This window comes from Tympanuchus pallidicinctus, unplaced genomic scaffold, assembly GCF_026119805.1.
Source record: "Tympanuchus pallidicinctus isolate F22 unplaced genomic scaffold, pur_lepc_1.0 scaffold1, whole genome shotgun sequence".
Classification (NCBI taxonomy): Eukaryota; Metazoa; Chordata; class Aves; order Galliformes; family Phasianidae; genus Tympanuchus; species Tympanuchus pallidicinctus.
In genome coordinates, this window is record NW_026294618.1 from 62,024,709 (window position 1) to 62,045,985 (window position 21,277).

General features: G+C 40.5%; 1 protein-coding gene across 3 annotated transcripts in view; it reads right to left on the reverse strand.

Moving 5' to 3' along the window:
* Positions 1-8,428: 8,428 nt before the first annotated feature.
* TAB2 (TGF-beta activated kinase 1 (MAP3K7) binding protein 2) overlaps positions 8,429-21,277 on the reverse strand; it is a 61,727-nt gene continuing 48,878 nt past the window's right edge. For all 3 annotated transcript variants that reach the window (XM_052681650.1, XM_052681659.1, XM_052681668.1), the window contains 4 exons: positions 14,064-14,224; positions 13,351-13,444; positions 12,026-12,106; positions 8,429-10,465 (listed from right to left, as the gene is read on the reverse strand). In XM_052681650.1, the coding sequence (XP_052537610.1) occupies positions 10,320-10,465; positions 12,026-12,106; positions 13,351-13,444; positions 14,064-14,224 (482 nt within the window). In that variant the 3' untranslated portion in view covers positions 8,429-10,319. The remainder of the gene's footprint in view (positions 10,466-12,025; positions 12,107-13,350; positions 13,445-14,063; positions 14,225-21,277) is intronic.

The following is a 21,277-nucleotide window of genomic DNA, read 5'->3' on the forward strand; positions in this document are numbered from 1 at the left end:
TCAAGATAGAAGGGGCACGTTAAAGCCTTGCAGTGGAGGAAAAAAGTTGTGGTCGTCGGTTCAACTGAAGTAAAAATAATAGAACAGAATAAAAAAAAAGGGCAGAGAATCAACATTCTACGTGAGCTTAAATTAAAAAAGGAAGCCGTATGCTGCAGTGATTACGTCTGTTTACCTTTCGTGCTGTTGCAAACACAGCTGGAGGTGCAATCTGCGAGATGTTATTTAGGGCAGCATCCGCACTTGGATGTTCTGATGTTCGTATTTGTCCGATGGAACTCATGCACAACTGAGAGCCGCAGTACAAACAGAAGGAGGATGCGCCTAGGAACTGACGTCTGACGGGCGTACACCAACCGGCCCACAATAAAACCGTCTCTGAGAGCACGATGGCCGGCTCCACCACCAGGTGTCGATGTGGAAGCGCCAGAAAAGCAGAGCCTGTGCTGGAGGGCTGACTGCCATCAGCTCGCCCCATCCATGCACCCAAGTCCCACTGACAGACCCGTTCCTTATCGTCAGCCTGCAACAGGCACGGCTGAGGCCAGCGACCCATACTTGCTGCCTTTAGCTCCGGGAGAGCACTAGAAATCGCAGAAGGCTTGCTGTGCAAACGTGGAGAGCCAAACTCGGGGTCATCCCAGGGACGGGGCGCAGGAATGGGGCACGGCACTCCATCCCCCCTCTGCTTTGCTCTGGCCCTGCTGGCTGTCCCGCTGACATCCACCGCGTGGGTTGGGTTTGTCTTGGCGGGCGCCCAGGTGCCGCTGCCAGGCTTCCCTCTTAGGGCAGCGCTGGGAGAGTCACGCCGGGTTAAGTTTAGAGTTCCAGGTTGGCACATTCTTAACGCAAGCCAAAAATAAGTGTGAATGGGGATCAATTTTACGAATTTGCTGAGCTGCCAATTATATTTTAAAGCTGAAATCTGAGACTAGGTCTGCCAATTGGGAAAGTATCATGGCCAACCCCTAGAAATTAATTAGGAAAACACTTTCTATTCGAGTCCAGAGGGCATTACCTTACAAACAGTACCTCCAAATTCTTTCCAGGTGGACATGGGACATTGCTGGTCAGGATGAGTACAGAGAATTTTAACTAATTAAGCTTATCATCTTACATATACGTGAATCAAGAGCTAAGAAGGACTTGACAAGCATTCCAGGTATGCAACTGTAAGGCAGAATTTGAGGGCACTGGGGAGGGGTGGGTAGCGGAGGGGTGGCCATGGGCACACAAAAAACCCTGCTTCTTCCAAAGCAGCTCAAAACATCACTATTTTCTATCGCATTCCTTCAATTTGTTCTTTCTGTGTACTCAGGAAGCAGGGTTACTCAGCTCCATGAGTGCACAAGGTAAGCTGGTTGTGCACCCCGGTCTCTGTAAAGCTGAGACGTCAGCCCTTGGGCAGCCAGGCAGGGGCTGGAGCACAGTGCAGGCAATATCACAGTTCTGCCTGAACCCTGCTGGCAGCATGGGCTTTCAGCTTCTCGCCTTGACCACAAGGACTACAGAGGTATTTATTTAATCCTAAACTTCAGATCCAGCAGGGAGCTTCTACAGCCTCCTGACTGCCCAGGGAGCAACAAGGGGAAGGAAGGGAAGGAAAAATCTATTTCCTTTAAACACGAGCGGTAGCTGATGGTTTAGAGGATCCCACAGAAGATGCTGACTGATGATGGGCAGAACAATCAGAACGAGCAATCAGATTAACACTACCTACCACTGATTTTTATCTTCAGCATCTGCCCTGGTATGTTTTACTCACTGGTTTGCTGTAAGTTTGCAGTTAAATGTCTGTTCCTTAAAAAAAGAAAATAAATAAAACAAGGAAGAAAAAGGATTAGGCTACAGTAGCAACAGCAAAATCCAACTGTGCTGTGAAGTGAACTACATTGCTGTTCTGAGATCTGGCTCAACGCATACAGTCAAAATGCAGAAAATAATATATACATATTTGTCTTGAATGAATAAAATAATCAGAAAAATAATTCACGTGATTTTTATGTATTTATGCAACATTTGGCAACAACTTCCTTCTGGTCTCAGTTAAAAGCGCTGTTAGAAAGTGGCAGCTGTGACCAAGCAATAGAGCAGCACTAACCTCAGCATTGCAGTCACCCCACATGAGGCTGTGCCATTCCAGTGCCAAAACATAGAATTAATAGCTACAAAGAGAGCAAAAGTATGGTGGAATACAGCTCTACGCTAGTAATAAGGATGCTTCCAGCTGCAGTGATCCAGTCCCTGCTTCAAAACATGAATGGGGCATTGAACCTCTAGGCAGGTACTGTGGGAGCAAAATCTCACTCACAGTATGAGCTGAGTAAATCCAAACCCACCTTACAAGACTGAATGCATACAAGTTTATGGGGTCAGACGAGATGCATACCAGCCTCCTGAAGGAAGTGGCTGACGTGGTTGCTGAGCCACTCTCAGTTATATATGAAAAATTGTGGCTGTTAAGTGAAGTCCCTCATGATTGGAGAAAGTGAAACGTCACTCCCATTTTTAAGACAGAGAGAAAGGATGACCCAAGGAACTAAGGCCGGTGAACCTCACCTCTGTGCTTGGAAAGATCATGGAGTAGATCCTTCTGGAAGAGATGTTATAGCATATGCAAGATGAAGAGGTGATCCGAGACAGCCAGCACAGCTTCACCAAGCACAGATTGTGCCTGAGCTATCTGATGGATTTCTATGATGGAGTGACAACATCAGCAAACAAGGAAAAGGCAGCTGATGCCACCTGCCCGTACTGCTGCAAGGCCTTTGATATGGTCCCAGCACCACATCTCACCTCTAAATTTGAGAGACGTGGATGTGAAGATTGGACAAAGAACTGTTCGGGCAGTTGCAGCCAAAGGCAATGGCTCCATATCCAGGTGGAGCCCAGTCATGAGTGGTGTCCTTCAGGGGTCCATCTTGGGACTGGTGCTCTTCAACATCTTTATCAGTGATGTAGACAGTGGGATTGAATAAACCCTCAGCAAGTCTGCAGATGACACCAAGCCGAGCAGTGCAGCTGATACAACAGAAGGAAGGGAAGCCATCCAGAGGGACCAGTACAGGTTTCAAAAGTGGGCCTATGTGAACATAATGAGGTTTAACAAGGCCAAGTGCAAGGTGCTGCACTTGAGTGGGAGCAATCTCAGGTATTTCTAAACCGGGAGAAGAAATCCTCAAGGACAGCCCTGTAGAGGAGTACTTGAGGTCCTTGTAGATTAAAAATATGAGCCAGCAGTGTGTGCCTGCAGCCTGGAATGCCAAGGGCAACCTGGGCTGCATCAACAGAGGGGTGGCAGCAGAGTGAGGGAAATGATTGCCCCCTTCTGCTCTGCCCTCGCAAAGCCCTGTATGAAGTAGTCCTATCCAAGCTTGGGACCCCCAGAACAAGAAAGCAGGTCTAGAGGAGGACCACAAAGATAAGCAGAGGGCTGGAGCACCTCTTCTACGAAGAAAGGTTGATGGAATTAGGCTTGCTTAGCCTGGAGTGGAGAAGCTCCATGGAGGCCTCAGCACAGCATTCCAGTACTTGAGAGAAGCTTACAAATAGGAGGACCAACCTTTTACAGGGGTAGATAGTGAAAGGACAAGGGGAAATGGCTTTAAACTCTTGGCCATGGGTAGCTTGCATCTCTGCTTTTTGTAGCTCAAACTCCCATGGCTGAAAGTGGACTTGAAGGGACAGAACTGGCCATGCCCTGCAGCACGTGGCTTCCTAGGTTCAAACAGCCTACAGAAATTTGATTTATAAATACTAAGCTCAGTAGAAAAAAAAAGTTGGTAATCATTATTAAAGAGGGAAAGCATTTGTCATGTCCTTCATCTCAAAAAAATGCTCAACATGACATCTGTGCCAAAGGATTAAGAAATGTTTCTGAAGCCAACTGCTAAGCTGTGGTTTTTATTTTCGTGTTATTAAGCACAGCAGCATCTTAGTTACACTGGCACAGTACAAACCTGGAACACACAGCCGTATTTCTCGCAAACCTTAAGATTCAGGCACAGGGACGACATCCTTAAAGATCTGATTAACATGAAGGACAGTGGAAGAGGTATGCATCTCCAAATGCTTCCCCAGTCACAGGGGAATGGGCTTTGGAAACTGCAAAAATGAAGAAGGTGATCCTACAGCTGCTGAATGGTCAGACTGGGAGCTGAGGTAGGCAGCTCGGGTAGCCTCCCCCAGGCACACTGCCGAGTTTGCAGCACAGCCCTGAATTGCATCCAAGCTTCAAGTTCCCACCCCACTCTGTGATAATGGTATCCAACAGCCTCTCTCTGTTATAAACTGTCAGTGTGCAGAGCCTGGCTACCAACAAAGGATTGTTGCAGACGAAGCACTTCACAGGACAGTCACTTGATAATTGTGTCAGGCATGTCAGAAGATAGCCTTTTCTATCCTCACGTCTTATTTACTGACTTCTGGCCACAGAGAAGGAAAACACACTGGGGAGAAAACAGAACATGTATGCCAGCTTTAGTTCCAGACTTCACTGGGTGCACTGGATAACTGCAACAAAACACAGCACACTTCCCGTGGGGTTGCTCGAATCTCTAATTAAAGAGCGAAAAAGGAGAGCTGAGAAGACAAGAGAGGCAAAGCTGGGGAACAGAGAAGAACAAAGCCATCCTGTCAGCAGAGGAGCATCTTCTGGGACCAGTGACTTAACAATATTGCTGAGATAAATGAGATAAGTGCCTGGCTGTGCATTGCTGTGGTGGCATTGCCACCTGAAGGATCCCCACAGTTTTTGTTAAGCATCATCTGTGATCGTTTCACTGCTTCTCCAAGTTTTCACTTTGTCTGGCACCAGGAAAAAGCCATTGTAACATGAAGACAAATAAGGAAAAAATGAGAAAGCACATTATTTTTAGGATGTCTTCACAGGTTACAGAGGAGGCAGAGACTCTACAGTGGTATCATAAATCTTCCAGCATGAAGCTCCAGACCTGTTACTGCTTCAGCTGCTCCGAAAGAAGGTTCTTCTCACAGCACTGTTTGCTTCCCCCTCCTCTTCAAGTCTCTTTAGCCAAACTGCTTTGGCCAAATGCCTTGTACACAGGTAACAGTGACATCTGCACATCTGTTAGGTAAGAGGAAAGGAGCTCTGTGTTAAAAAGGTTTTGGGTGCTTCCCAACCAGACCAGGCTTCCCATTGCTTCTCAAGTAAAAATCACAAAAACGCACAGTATTCTGATGCTACTTTTCCTAACCCTACCACTATTCTGCTTATCTTATTTAATACTGCATTGTATGAGTCTGCAAAGAAACAGAAATATTTTATGTTTCTATCAGAAACATATCTGGTCATGCTGCTGAAGACTGTAACACACTGATCAATTCAATGAACCACACGGAAACAACGAATTCCCTCTCATGACTGGCTCCAATATGTGATAAAACCACTTACTAATACCAATGGATTTCTAAGGACAGCACTTTGGACCAAGAACACAGAAAGTCTTCACAGTCACACATATTAAGGTCCTGTTATTTACCTCCTTTCCAACTCCGAGTTTGTGGATTTATGCTCACCATATCTAAATGTGTGAATTAGTGGGGTGCAACCACCACTTGTTTTTGCATATTAAGAACAAAAGCATTCATTACTACAACTCTTCCACACTGCCACATCTTTTCTCAACCCTGGATCTGAACAATAAAAGGAACCTGAAATAAGGCAAAGCGTATCAGGCACAAGCTGGATGTGCTTACTGAATACTCAATAAGAAAAAAACCCAACACATTAAAATGCTTCAATTTGTTACCAAGTTAACTACATCGAAACTGCATTGGCACTGCGTTCCTGTAAACTGTGTGGAAAAACAGCACGACAATTTAAAACCATAACAGTGCACATCCATTAAACAAATGTAGAATGAGGTTTATACAATCACCCCAAATGGCTCATTTGCGTACAATAAGCAAACACAAAGTGATACGCTATTTTTCTCCTAAAATTGCACTCGCATTCAATATGACAGTGATTTATTATTCCAAATAAGCTTGCACATGACATGCACTATGAACAGAACTACAGATTGGCTGAGGTGGGGAAGGACCTCAGGATCCATCTGGGCCAACCCCTGCTCAAGCAGGGACACCCAGAGCAGGGTGCCCAGGGCCGTGTCCAGGCAGGGTTTGGAGATCACCAAGGAGGAGACCCCACAGCCTCTGTGGGCAGCATGTCCAGTGCTCCGTCACCTGCATGGTGCAGAAATGCTGCCTGGTGTTTGGCTGGAACTTCCTGTATTCCAGTTTGTGCCCACTGTCTCTTGCATTAGCACTGTGCACTGCTGAAAAGAGCCTGCCATGTCTATTACAACATACACTGCAAGAAAATAAAGCTTTAAACTACGTTTACATTGATGTTTACATACACAGAAGTATTTCTTAGCGCCCTTCCTTCCTTCAAGATGGTAGTATCTGAGTAACTGCTACTGGAGAAAGCACACCACTGGTGCAGAATTGCTTGTCACAGAAAGCCAAATAAAAAACACTGAGAATTACATCAAAAATAAAAAATAAAAAAATAATCACATCATTCTCCATGTTCAGCATCAAGGGTTTCTGTACCACCTAAGCTCATCATGGAGTCTGCAGTCCTCAAGTATTTCATACTAACAACTCCAGTTCTCTCATTCTTTGTAGCCTGTACAAACATGGACCTCAAGAGATATACTGGACTACATAAGAATCAAAAAGACTGTTCTTCAAAACTAGCACTTAAAGATACTCAAGTATAGTCAGGGTTGGAAAAAGGACTGCAACAATTATATTCTAAAAATGAATCAGAACTTTAACACTTGTGCTTTCCATTCAAGTTACAAGGAAAAGAATTTCAAACAAAAACCAAACAAAAGATAAAATAAGTCAAACAATTTCCTTGCTATCTGAAGCTAGAACCAAATATTAGTAAGAGTTGCCATGACTCCACAAAAATTACTAAGAATCCAGTTCATTACAGCAAGATTTCTTCTATAATTTTAGCAATACTCTGGTTTTGGAATACCGAATTATTTGTATTGAAAAGCATAGACACACAGACACACAGACACACAGACACACACACACACACACACACACACACACACACACACACACACACACACCCTCCTTCAGTATCTACAATCAACTCTTCCTTTAATTTGTGTCTGGGCTCCAACATACAACCAAGGTAGAGGAATACGATTCAAGAAATGCAACACTTAAAAGGATGCTTTCCTTAACATGGAAATGAGTTCTCTCTGGGCACCTACAATTTACAGTGAACATGTACAATTCAAGGTCACAGAACTGGTTTCTAAACTCATACAGATAAAACAGACCGGTGGCAATACTGATCACAGTTTTATAATCTCTAGGTGGGACAGAAATTACCAAATATTAATCCGAAACAGAACCATACTCCTAAGCAACAGGACTCACTGGTGACTGCGGAATCTTCTGACTTACCTAGAAAGCTGTAACAGCACGAACTGAAATCCCTTCTACAGAACAGACACGAGAGCAGCCCAGCTCATCTTAGTTTCACTGCCAGCATTACTGAAGTTATTCCAACATTGAAGTTTGTCCCCAACGATGAGCATTTCAGTCATGAAAAATAAATACGAGTATCTCTGAAAGTCAAGAAGCATATTTCTCCCTTTCTGCTATGAAAGGGCATCCTCTATTTGTATTTAACAATTACACAGATCCCTGACAGAGAAATTACAGAAATGTAAAAGCACCAGTCAGTATCCAAGACAAACTACCGACACTCAGGAGATGAATTTAACCTTACTGCATTCAGTGTTTTATATTTATCTTCCAAGAAGAAAAGGAGAAAATTCAGCTGTGAAATCTAGTTCTGCTTCACCTTCAAAAAATTTAGTCTTAAAATCCCACCCTTTTATAACACAACAGTGCTATGTTGATATATTGACATCAATTTGAAGCAGGGTCCAATAGTATACGTGGCATGAAATACAGAAGGAACACAACAACCATGAGGTAAAATTCTGTGTCTCAGGAAAGGACAAGTACCATACAAAGTCTTCCTCTAAATGGAGCAAGTGAAAGAGACGTGTCCAGGAACATTCCATGTCTATTACAATGTACACTGCAACAAAATAAAGCTTAGACTTTAAACTATATTTACATTAATAGTGCACAGAAGTATTTCATACATTACCTTGGACAGTGCGGTTGCTCACTTTGAATTAGAAAACTATTTTTAGAAGTCATATACCCTTGAAGCATACTGAGTACATCTGCCATGTCCTCTCCTCCCATTGCAATGAATGGAGGCAAGGTACAAGCCAGAAGTTCACACGAAACCTGTGGTCGTAAGAAATCATCTGATTTTTAATACTGTTAATACTTACTGCTCTGCTGAGCATTCTCTTGTTCCACAGCATGGAATAAGTAAACACAAAAACAAACATTAGAATATAATTTTTTTTTTTTAATTTTTATAAATAACTTATCTGTTACAAAGACAGTTTACCCAGCTAAATCACAAAACCATCAACTCAAGATATCCAAATTAGGTTTTATTAATAAACAGGTAAAAACTGATTTGTCAATCTTCACATAGAACTGCAGATGAAGCTGAAAAACAAGGCCTCATTTTATAGACAAAATGCATTGAATGCAAGTGCTTTGGGTCTACTGCCTAATTACCTGGGATTGGCATTTTCTTCCCACATAAAAAAATGCAAAGCCTTCAAAACAAAGGCCTTTGTGTATTCACATAGATCACTTGTAAAATTCCTAATGAAAATGTCCACTGGCAAATGTTTACAGTGGGTGACAGTCTACTTTGTCTCTTGCTACATAGTTAGCACTCCCTCCAGCCTCACTTTAAGTGCTGCTACATAATCGTGTGCTGTCTTTCATACATACTGTAATTCCATTTTCTCCATCTGTTACGTACATTCCCGATCACGTGAATATTTTCCTTAAAAAAATAGATCATCAAAAAAAGAGATGCTTGAGGTTGCTTCAGTGTTCAAGTCTGTTTGATTTCTTTTTTCCAGCCTTTATTTCAGTTGTCCTAAATATTGCTATCCTTGTTTTCTATAAATATGAGACTTCACCACAAGTCATGTTTAGAAACTGGCTGCCAAAACAGGAAAGCATTTAAAGTTCTTGAACAAAGCTGTATGATGCTGCTGCTGTTGATTTGGCACTGTGTGTACTTCCCCAATGAATCTCTCTTCAGGAGTCTGCAAGATACCCAGCAGATGAAGCAAGCTTAAATCGGAAGCTGATCTGTTGGTGGGTTGAAAGTTTCTTAGTTTATTTCCTCACGCCAGACAAAATGCTACCTTGTGTCACCCACCGTAAAACTCAGTGTACAGAGTGAACTATATGCATAACTCTTCCAACTTTTCCTGCACTTTTACCACGCTGCATCTGCAGGTCTTCACAGATCATCAGCATTTACAAGAGCAATGTACAGAATGAGCAGAGGAAAGCTATTTTGTGCATAGTTTCTTATTAATGCTCTTATTTTAAGGCATTGTTTCTCTCAGATAAAAGCTTAAAAAAAAGGGACATGATCGTGCTTAATCACTTAAAGGGAAAAAAAAAAGAAAGTTAACAAAAAGACTATTACACTATACATACAGAAGTACAAGAAAATAATAAAGGTGAAGAAAAGAAATCACTTAAAGCAGGCTCTAGAGCTATGTACAGTAGGAAAAGCTTTGGGGTATTTCACTGTGTGTATTGTACAGACAACGCATGCAGTTTTTCCTTTTCGTCTTTAGCTGTGATCGTACTGATTTCTGGCTTCACAGAGATGTTTTCAGGGAAGACAAGGCAAAGAGTACCACTGGTTTGTGAAGTTCCTCCCTTTATCAAAGGCACTATGTGGCAGCAAACAGTTTAAACAGTTAAACCTTGTTCCTTTTAAATTTCCTCTGTGCATGTAGTGTTTCACTGAAAGCTCTGAAAACAAAAATGCGAGCACTCTATTCCTTTCCCCTGTCAAAATTCAGTAGTGACTTCGGGGCAGAGAAGAGGATGGGCAACACCCAAGCACTGAACACGGTGCGTGCTACTGGGATATGGTAATACTGTACATGGTTTAGGCAGCTGGCAACTGAGTCTTTCAGCAGATTACCTTCCAGCCGATGAATTTCAACTGCCTGTGACACAACACTGAGGCATTACTAGCTCTGTGGGCTGACATTTAACATTACAAAACACCATCTCACCACGCCTTCAATTTTACAAAATCCTACACATAAATGCTTTTTCTGCCCCCAATGACTGGATAGTTCCTTGTACGTTTGCTGTGGTTTTACAGAAGATACGGGCCTGTTGGCTCAGAAATGCCTGGGCATTTCACACTGTTCACAGCGATTTAAGGCTGGATGATTTAAAAAAGTACAGGCAGTACAACTCCACTGAGCTCCCTCATCTTCATCTGCGTCTGGAACAGTCTTTGGTGTTTTCACAATGGACCTCTGATCTGTGATATGGGAGAGATAAGACAAACAGTTACTAAGAACAGCACGGAAAGAATTTTGAGACGACGATTTCAATAACTGAGAACCATCTTGTTCCTCCAAAAGCTGCAGTTATTACTAGCAACAGAAATCGCTTTTAATCACCCTCTTGACTACATCTTGACTGTAAGTCAGTCAAATGGTACAAAGCAAGCTACACAAAACTTTGAGCAGCCCCCCTTGGGCTCAAAGCTACTGCATGAGATAAAATTTAGAATCATAGGGAACAAATATCAGCACAGTGAACCATGCAAAAGATGAAGTCTGAAGTCTATGAACAATGATGTGAACTAAGAACTCTGTAGCCTTTCCATGTATTTAATATTTTGTCTCCAGAATGAATATCAGCAACTCTCCCCAAACCAGAAAGGCAGTCAGATACACAAAAGAAAAATCAAAGCCCAGCTTTGATTGTATTTTTGAATTCCAATACAAATGTTAACAACTACTAATGGAAAACTAATTTTCATTTCCGTCTACAGTAGGTTGGTGGGTGGGAAAAAAGCAACAGCTTTTAGATTTATTCACTGTAGAGGGAACTACACAAAACAGTTGACAAAACTGATACTTTCTGTACTTTCTGACATTCTTCATGCTCCAACTATAAAAACAGCACATCTTAAAGGACCGTGCGTGGATTTATTTTTGCTCCAGTTTTCATCAGCAGCCTAGATAATGGAGCACTAAAAACAAACGTATAAAACATGAAGAGCAGTAGCAGTCTGGAAGAGCTGCACAGAATTTAAAGGATAAAAGAAAAATGAACTTAAGTAGGACATTCTGAAAGAGAATTCTCTTCAGAAGAGATTCTGTGGTGAAAGTTACTGCACGCTATGACCATTCAGACACACACAATATACAGAAAACTTCACCTGCACAGAGCAACTGCACAGAAACAGTAATGGATTAATTATTCCATCTGGTGGTCTTTTTAGGTCACACTATGATGCTGTTACAAATTTCATTCTTTGCTTTATGTAACACACGAGAGCTAATTCTGTTTTATGTGATGTCCCACTAGGGCAAAAAAAAAATCACATGCAAAAATTCAAGGGGAAGCAAAATGTCCAAGATGAATAAGTTCCAGAACATTGACTGCACTATTAGTAACATCCCTCTTTTCTTCAGCTACTTGAGACCATTACGTAAATTGTGCAAGCGCAAGGAAATCCTCCAGTCTAAGTAACTGAGTTACTGTAATAAGTAACTTCACCAAGGACAGTGACCAAAACCATTCCTCACCAAGGACAATGACAAAGAAATCTGAGTTTCACTCCTGTATCTTACGTTCATTTCTAAAAAGATGGATGTTTCCATTCAACTATCTTGCAACTATTAGCCATCTTTAAGCACATCTCATTTAATACACTTCTTTTTCCTGAATACGAATAGCAAAAACTGCATACTTTTGAAGAAATCATCTGTTTTACAGTCAATATTTCATCTACAATCATGGGAAAGACCTTAGTACTAGATGCAAACCAGACATTAGCAGAAAAAAACAAATTTTAGTAATACAATACCTTTGGGTTTTGGTGGCACCGGACCAAGAAATCCAATATTATCATAAAAATTATGAATAGCACTGGGATTAAAATGTGGTCCTAAAAATAATAAAAAAGAAGAAGAAAATAATGTGCAACTATTTTTAAAACACACTTGGGTACAAAAGCAAATTTTTTGGTTTTTTTTCCAGTAGTTATGATTGAGCTTATCTTTCATATCCAGGTGTCAGTGTGGACCTGCATGAGATATCTGTAGCATCAAGAATACACAAACTTAATAAAATAAGCAATATAAGAATGTCAGAAACAAAATTCAGGAGTCCACACTTGCACAGCCTGGTTTTTAGCTAACTGCCCAATCTCTTTAAACTATCACTTTCCCCCATTCTTATAAGATTTTATAACTATTAACTTATAATTATTTAACTGCATTTTATTTGTAAATTTTACCTAATTTTCATAAATTCTAACTGCACTGAAGATATGTATGACCTACGCATTATGTCCTGGACAGCTTTTTACTTTCTCCTTATGTGCAGGTACTCTGTCTAAAGGAGAACTCGCACGGCTCACGACTGAGCTGATCCAACAGCCTGCCAGTGCTGAAAGCAGAAAGCACCAGTCCCTTCTCTCTCACTGCCTCATTCCTCCTTTCCCGTCTCTCCCTCGCACCAGCTGCAGATGTTTCCAGTAATCCCAATTTCTTTCCTTTCCCCCCCTGGGTTAGAGTGCAGTATTAGCTCTGTGAAGGGTCTACAGGTAAAGCACAGTAGTGCTCTACACACTGACAAGAACGGGGAGCAAGGAGAGACGGAGACATTGTGCTGGCAGCAATTAACTGTCTCAGTTGTCTCAGTTTCTCCTTCACGACCAAAGGCTGTGTCTCTGTAGACAGAAAGTTGAAGGAGGAGAGCACAGTGTTACAAAGGTATTTTGTTTGTTAATGCTGAATACAAGACAGAAATGCAAGACAAGAAAGGACATGTAGGTATGACTACACCATTTAGAAAACTTTTCCCCTCGTCTTTGATATTCAAGTGATCAAAGAGCTTTTTTTCCCCAGTATTTTTTAAACAAATGGCATCACAATTCTCTCTTTGGAGAGAATTAAGAGATAGGAACAACCACAGGATTAGGAAAATCGTATAGCTGACAGAACAAAAGGCTTAGAACACAGTTACTTTCATAGTTCCACTTAAATTAAAATGATTTTGCAAACAGCGCATACACTGATGACACAGTGCATGTATTTTTAACACAGCCACTTCTGATACATGCAGACAGCGAAAGGAGAAAGTAAAATTAACAATGACACTTGTTGACGTACTAAGAACATACTGTACCTCTTGCTTGAAAAAGATCAATCTCTTTGGTTAGGCAATCTATGTCTATCTGCAGCTGTCTGTTACAACTTCTTAACTGTTGCATTTCTTCCAGCTGAAAAAATAAATCTGCTTGTTAGACTAAGTGCCCCCATTTTATTATCAGTTATCATTCACACATAGGTAGTCATTTCAGAAGTGAAGATAAAAGAATTTTCCCTTATTGTTTCATTTGTCCAAGCATAAGCTTTGACAAAGCTTTCAGACCCACTGAACTCTCCTCTCATCAGACTTCAGAGCTGACTGAACAAACTCCAGATTGTGGTTAGAACACAGCCAATGGTCCACCAGATCAATGGCCATCTTCTGGACTGAAAACCGGTGCTTTATCAGTTTTCTTTTGAGATTAGTATATGCACGAAAACAATACTCTGTGGACAGCCATATGAGCATTAAGTAATCTAAGCCTTTAGGTGACCATTCCTTTAAAAACATCAGGAAGGACCACCAGGTGCAAATCTTTTGTGACTCTGAAAGCAGCAGCAACTGGTGAACTGAAAGGTTGATGGCTAAATAATACATTTAGACTCTGCACTACACTGTTCACCTGTTTAATTCTAGGTATGCTACCTACTGCTAATATATTGTCAACATACGAGCAGCTATTCCTTTAATTTGCTGCAACAGCCCATGCTTGTGGTTTAGGCTCATAGCCTACAGCCGTTTCAACTTACTGATGGAATTTGGGAAACAGAATTCGATCTTTTCAGCCGCCTTCGTGTCAGATTATTCTCCATTTCATTGACCTCTGATTTTAGTTTATCCAACTTTTTCTTTTGAATCTCAAGTTCTCGTTGAAGTCGCTCCATCCTGGCCTTCTGATGTATCAGTAAAGCTGCAATACATAAAGTCCCATTTTATCTACTTTATTATCCCTTCTTGTGACAACATCAGATAAAGATGAAAGCTAGTATTCCTTTGGGAAAATATAGACAAACTTTCTACAGATTCTTTTTCCATTCTCCTCACAAGAAAGCCTCTGCCAGAAGAAAAAACACATTGCATTTTGCAAAACAGCATAAATCAATCACAGACAACAAGTAAATACAGTGAGAAAGTCACATAACGTAACAGAAGATCATGCAAAATCTAGCTGTTATCTGCAAAAGTCTTTTTTTAATAATCCAGCAAAACTATGAGAAGAGCTTTCAGAAGTTAATAAACATTTCCTTGCATTGTGTTTTGCCTGCTCACGTGAAAGAGATGGCATGATGTAGACTTCAGAGATAGCTGCATGACAGAGCACTATGGTAGGTAAGAAATGAAATTTTTCATTTTGTTGCTATTTGGATTGGAACACAATCCAGTATTCTTTTCATAGCAGGAGACATCAAGTGAAACCAAAACAGAAAGTACTACAAGCGATACTGCTGGTAAACATCAGCTATATTTATCACGGAGGCTGGACTGTGAGTTATTTCATCTCCCAACCATTAGCTCAGCTTCTAATTTCTCTTACTGCTTACTATTCATAAATTAAATGGCATACGAAGACTTGATTTAGAGACAATCAAGTTAGCGTTTAAACCAGATCTTTTTAAACGCAAAGAACATAAGTAGAACAAGCAATTGAATACATACAATTTAAAGAGTTTATTTCATTAAAGATAGATATACTGCAAAGTATCACCACATGAGCAGACAACGCTGCTCAAAGGAACAGTGCACTTTCAGCACAGGTGAAAGAAGGATTTTATTAAATAAACCCAATCATTTCAACTGCTGCATAGTCATTCATCAATTAAATTATTAAATATAGGTATCTTCTATAGCACTTTAGAAATGAATGAGAAACAGCAATAACAAAGTACTAAAAAAGACAGAAATCTTCCTCAGAAACAACCTGTTTAAACAAGACTGGCTGAAATGCAAAATTTAATGAATCTGCACTCCTAATTTGGTTGGCTACGTTTCCTGCACAGTAGCATCACTGGGGAAAAAAAGAAAAAAAAAAAAAAAAAAAAAGCATATAAAAAAGATGAAACTTTTCTCATTTTCAGCAGGTAGAACTGTCCTTCACTGCAACTCCTGTCATTTCATTCACACATCATGCTTGGCCTTTCCTCAGAAGGAGGAACTGTGCCAAACTATTTTTGTACAGTTAAAGAACCACAAGGCTGCACCCAGACTCAGTCCAGGTTTTTGAGTTACATGTTTAAAAGATAATGAAATGACAGAACTGTAAAGGTTTCTACCTTTTGATTTTGTTCAATTTAGAATTGTTTATATAAAGACATCCATTTATTTGTGGTAGCCACTATCCACGCTACAACAGAAGGTGCAGCTATGCTCTTCTGGAGCATAAAAGTGCAGAAACCAAAACTCCAAGACGTAGATTTTTGTTGAATCGTCAGGGAATCATCAGTTAAGTAGTCTCAAAGGACAGCCTCCCCAGTTGAACAGCATTTTATGAATAACTGAAGAACTTTTTTTCTATTTATGATCTCCAGGAGCTAGAAAAACAGCTGCAGTGATAAAGAAAGGGAATCGAAGACTACTTTGCCCCTATTCTTGCAAGGAAATCACAAAGCCTTCTTCCTTCCAGGCTTATTTTTCCACTTTTAGACAAGACTCTTCTAATTTCACTGCCTTGGTATTACTGTTGAATCAACTCCTTGAAGGCCAAGTTACTGGTATGTGACCTACAGTAACACAGCTGCGAGCTACCAAGCAGATGTGGAACTCCTCAGATGTGTCCAACTACAGATGCAGGCCGTCAGTTAGCAGCAATAATGCTGGATGTGGAAGGTGAGAAAGAGCATTATCAGAGTGCCTCCAGGACACAGACACACTCATGAGTATGACCACGAATAAGAGCAACTCTTTGAAGGGCTTTTTTCCCTCTTGTAGAGGGAAAGCAAACAACTCATTTCAATATTCTCCAACATCTTTGGTTTAGAAATTCAGCTGTCATTATGGAATGGCAAGGGGCAGAAAGGACTGATGGATGCCCCACAGCATTTTCATTTGCTCTCCTAGCATCTTTGCCACTATTTTACTATTTTAAGTCCCAAAAGATTTTAAACACACTCGTTATAAAATTTATATTACTATTAAAGAAAAATAATTATTTGACACTGCAGTGCTAAACATTTTCTATTAAAAATAACTTGGATAAGGAACTGACAAGACATTGGTTCAAGTGGTGGATTTTATATAGAATGTAGCAATTTTGAATAAATATTAACTTGGCAGCTGTAGAAAAATAATGAGGTGACAAAATCCACCCACCTCCTCAGTACTTACTAATAAAGAGCAGCAGGTAAGTAATCAGCCCCCCCTAGTGTTGATCAGAGCAACTGAAAATGTTAAGAGAAAACTATAAAGTGCACCTCCGACAAAACTATGTAGGGTCTTTCCAGCCTAAAGCTTCCTATCAGTAACACTGTTTAATAGAGCAAGTTCTCAGCCACAGAACACTCTCTTTCAACACAGTCACCCCCATTAGCTATGCATTTTCACCAGCCATGAGCAAGAGCCTGCATGCCACGCTTGTAACAATATGCACACCAGTGGAGGTGACCCACTGCCACTGTCACCAGTGTTGAAACCTCACTGTGCTCACATTCAGTTTGGTCTCCAGAAATGCTGAGCAAGCATGATGAATGTCAATGGGTGCCATTTTTCCTGTTTGGAGGGATTCAATGAGACATCCTTCATTTATACATACTTCTATGTCAGATGCCAACTTGTCAGACTGCCCCTCTGATGCCATCTGTCACACGGCAACAAAATGCAATGGAATATTGGTGGGAAGGTTCAATCTCTACTGCCATACCACCAACATCCACCTCCGGTGTTATGGGCCAACATAATAAAATAGGAGCCATTACTTTTAGAGCAGCCCTCACACAATTCAGGTAATAGCTCTAGTGGAGACGTTTAATGGCCTACACTTGATAATCTTGTGTTACTGGCAGGAACAAAATTCTACCTGTGTGGGCAGCACTGGCACATCACAGTTTACTCTCTAAAGGCTAATTGCAATACAAGCCAGAAAGGCTCAGGCTTGCACTTTATATTCAGACATCCTTAAAACTAAGCTACTTATTGTAACCACCCTATTATGAGAAATATAAAAACTTCCTCCTTGTCTCACTGTTAGCGTACCACAATTTGAACAGTTCTGATGACCAGTTTTTTCATCGGGTGGAAACAGGATACTGTGCACCTTCAGCTTTTTTCAGTTTCTGCATTCTATGCTCAGCTGACTGGAAAGAGCAGCTCACTTCAGTTCTCTGGCAGATGTGCACTTCAATGTCAAAGGAAACAGTGGCACTTAACCACGAAACAGCTGCAAACCACTGTAATTACAGGAAGCAAGAAACTGTGCAGGACAGAAGGTCACTGCCGCTATACCAGAGACCCATTCTAACAGGTACCGAATGCAACTTGTGAATGTGAATTTTAAACAAACACCGTTTATGTGTTTCTAACATAAAAGCTAATCCAGGAACGCAGTGATTTCACCCTACACTACAGATCTATGAATTTTCAGACTCAGGATTTCTTGGTCAAATTTGGAGGAAAGTGGAGTTCTGGTAATGCAGTTACTCTGCATCAATAGAACAGTGACATTTTTAAGAATGCTGTTTGTGCATATTTTCAAAATCCACATTTTAAACTCTAGGAAATTCCATCATTTACTATGCAAAGTCAACAGTTCTGATTTGTTTGTTTCCCCCTTCCAACACTCTTTTCACTTTTTGTTTGTGCTCCACTTTGTGTATATGCCTGATACACAGAACCAAATATAAGGCTATTTTCCTATCTCACATCATGCAACTAACTGGAGGCCTCTTGGAGCTGGGGCATAGATGTATCACTCAAATCTTTTATTTCTGAACATCTGTGAGGCCTGGTTAAGACTTTAAGTTTCTTTCCTGCAGCTTCTCTTTCTTTTGAAACCTTTAAAAACTTTGAGAAACAAAAAAGGAGAACTGTGCAAAACGTCAAGTTACTAACTAGTTTTGCAATCAGTATATTTACATTAAATCACGGTGTCAAATAAATGATAATTAAATGTACATCCACATAATGATCTATACCTGCTACAGGTAAGTCTGTTCACTATGCAGCATACCAGCCCCTCTCAAAGTTGGAAGATAAAAATTACAGAAATGTCAGTCAAAAGCCAAGCAGTAGTGAACTAAGGGACTTAGTTAAAATGGACTTAAAGCAAACTCACTAGCAGGAAAACACTAAACTGAAAATTTTATTCCAAGATTAATGTATTTTCTTCATAGCACAGCTGCCTGCCCATTATACAGGCTGGATGCTCTGCAGAGAATAAGGAATTACTAATAAATGTTTAGCCTCATTATTCAACATAAGACTATGTGCACAGTGACTGCACGTAATACAAAAATACTTCTAAGTAGCAAATTTTTAGCGTCTAACCAAATTTCACCTTTTCATCCATAGGGCACTTTACATAATATACTGAAACCTCAGTTAAGTATATTAGTAAAATTATACTGTGCATTGGAATATCTTCATTAATGGGAATTGATACTCCCGTATAGAGAACAGTAAGTGATGAGCATAAAAATTTATCTTTGCTTGGCTTTTCAGCATGCTCCTAGTAAGATTTTTTCTAGCATTATTAATATTATTGACTTCACTTGTGGATGGATGCCGTCAGCATTTCCATGAGTAAGTCCACAGGATTTCAAACTGGAATTCCAAAAAACAAGGAACATACAATTAGCAACTGCTTCTGAAATGCCTGCCGACTGTGACTTTCTTGACATCACCAAGCCAGCTGCAGAGATATATAACTTAGTATTCCAGGCTAACAGTGAATGTCTTTACTACATCAGTTTGATCTAACTACTACCCTACTCCTTTTCGCATTGCACAACCTTTAGTTCTGGCAGCAAGCTAAACAAAAATCTGCAGTAAACTTCTACTACCCACAGAGACTTACTGGAGAGAACAGCAGAGAAACCACAGCAAAAAAACAGAAATGGAATCAAGAAGACTGGAATGCCTACACACACTGTAATTGAATGAAAGCTCTGCAGATAACCTTTGCTCTGAAATGTTTTCATTTCTGGATGTTTGGATTCATGACTTTGTAACTCTGTATGAACACATAATGATACTTCTCTTGTATGCATTTTTAAAGTCCTCCCTCAACAAAAACCTGGAAAGAAACTTAATCATGGAAAATCGACCTTCCTGTGGGTCATCAACGGGGTTTAGATTTTTCAGATTTACAGAATGTGAACCCGACACTTTATTCCAAGGAATTAACTGCTGCTTACAGATGAACTACCAGGCAGACAAGCTCTGTGCTTTATCAGAGAGCTGCACGGCCAACTGCTGCCACAACAGTACTCTGGACTCCCAATATCTGCCCTCGGTTCTCAATGAGCAGAGAATTCTCTCACAGCCAGAGGTCATTCTGCTCTATACTGGTTAGACTTGAGCTCTTTATGTCCTATGCTACTACTGCCCACCTGAAATCCTTGTCCCAGACTGTGCTTCCCTTCTTGAGGATAACAGTTTCATCCTCCCTGAAATTCATCCTCAACCTGAAATTCTGATATTTTACCATCCTAGTCAAGGACTTATTTCCGTCTAAGAGGAAATAAAAACGATGAATAATCCTGTCATCATCAAATCCCTCTGCTTTTTATCAAAGAAAGTACAGTGGCAGGCATTACTTGCAGACAGGTCCAACATCTTATGTTCTCCTGTGCTTATGAATCCATTTCACTGGAACAAAGTGAAAGAGCTCTCCTTTGACACCAAACCAGCTCTACTTTCCACATTCCTCCTATCCTTAGCCAGGTTTAGTTTTCCCTGCCAAGATATGGAGCATTCTGGGCAGAAATGGAAAAGCTGATGAAAATGCATTTTTTCTCTAATCATAGCCAGAGAAACGACTCATCTGTTTTGGCTAAAATTAAAGTGAGACAAGCACCTAGGTGTCTGCACACTTGCTAAACTAGATGCAGCTTAGAACATGCCTCTCACAATGGAAAGCATGAAGTAATTCAGATCACATTTAGAATGCTTAAAAAACAAAACAAAACCGCAATACCACCACACCATTACAATAAGAAAAAAAACACCTGAGCACCTCTGAGTAACCGATCTAGGTCTAGCAGTACTAAGCAGGTCTTCTGGAAATCAAGGTCATAGCAATAAGTCAAGTCACACACTTCTCAACTTTCAAAAGATTAAATCGTTAACAGAAAAAAAAAAAATACTGCAGGAGAAATAGAGCAAGATAATGCCAGAAATCCCAAACATTCCTGAATGCAGAGAATTTGGGAAACAGGAGTGCACTTTATATGAACTACTGAATGAACTACACAAAATGAAGGTATTTCTCCAAATCCAGCACGGAGACAAAAGCTAAACCAGCCCACATCATGCATCTGATCTAAAAACTGTATCTGTCTTGGCCTCAAGAACAGCTGGGCCCCACAAAAGCTATGTGCCATTCAAAACTTCTGAATTCTGGGCTTTGCAAGTCTGCTTCAACTTGATAAATTGGATATTGATATCTACTAGCCTATAGAGACTGTGCAGAAGTCAGGCTCTTACCAACAATACAACTGCATCCAGAAGACGTGCATAAGCTATAATCACTTTCAAATTAAAATTATTACTAGTGTACCCCAGATGTGCACCACCCTTCCAGTGTCCTAATCAACGTACTTACACAAGAAGTATACTCTGAAGAATATTTAGAGTGCTCAAAGAACAAACCAGCTTTTCAACGCTGAGTTGTTGCTAACTCTGAAATGTACCAATAAACTGAAAAGAGAAATTATTTTGACCATCTACCCTGAACACTGCATAAAGATCCTAACATCTATTCAACAACTTCATAGAAAAGCCCACAACAGGGTTAATAAACCATCAGGATGGT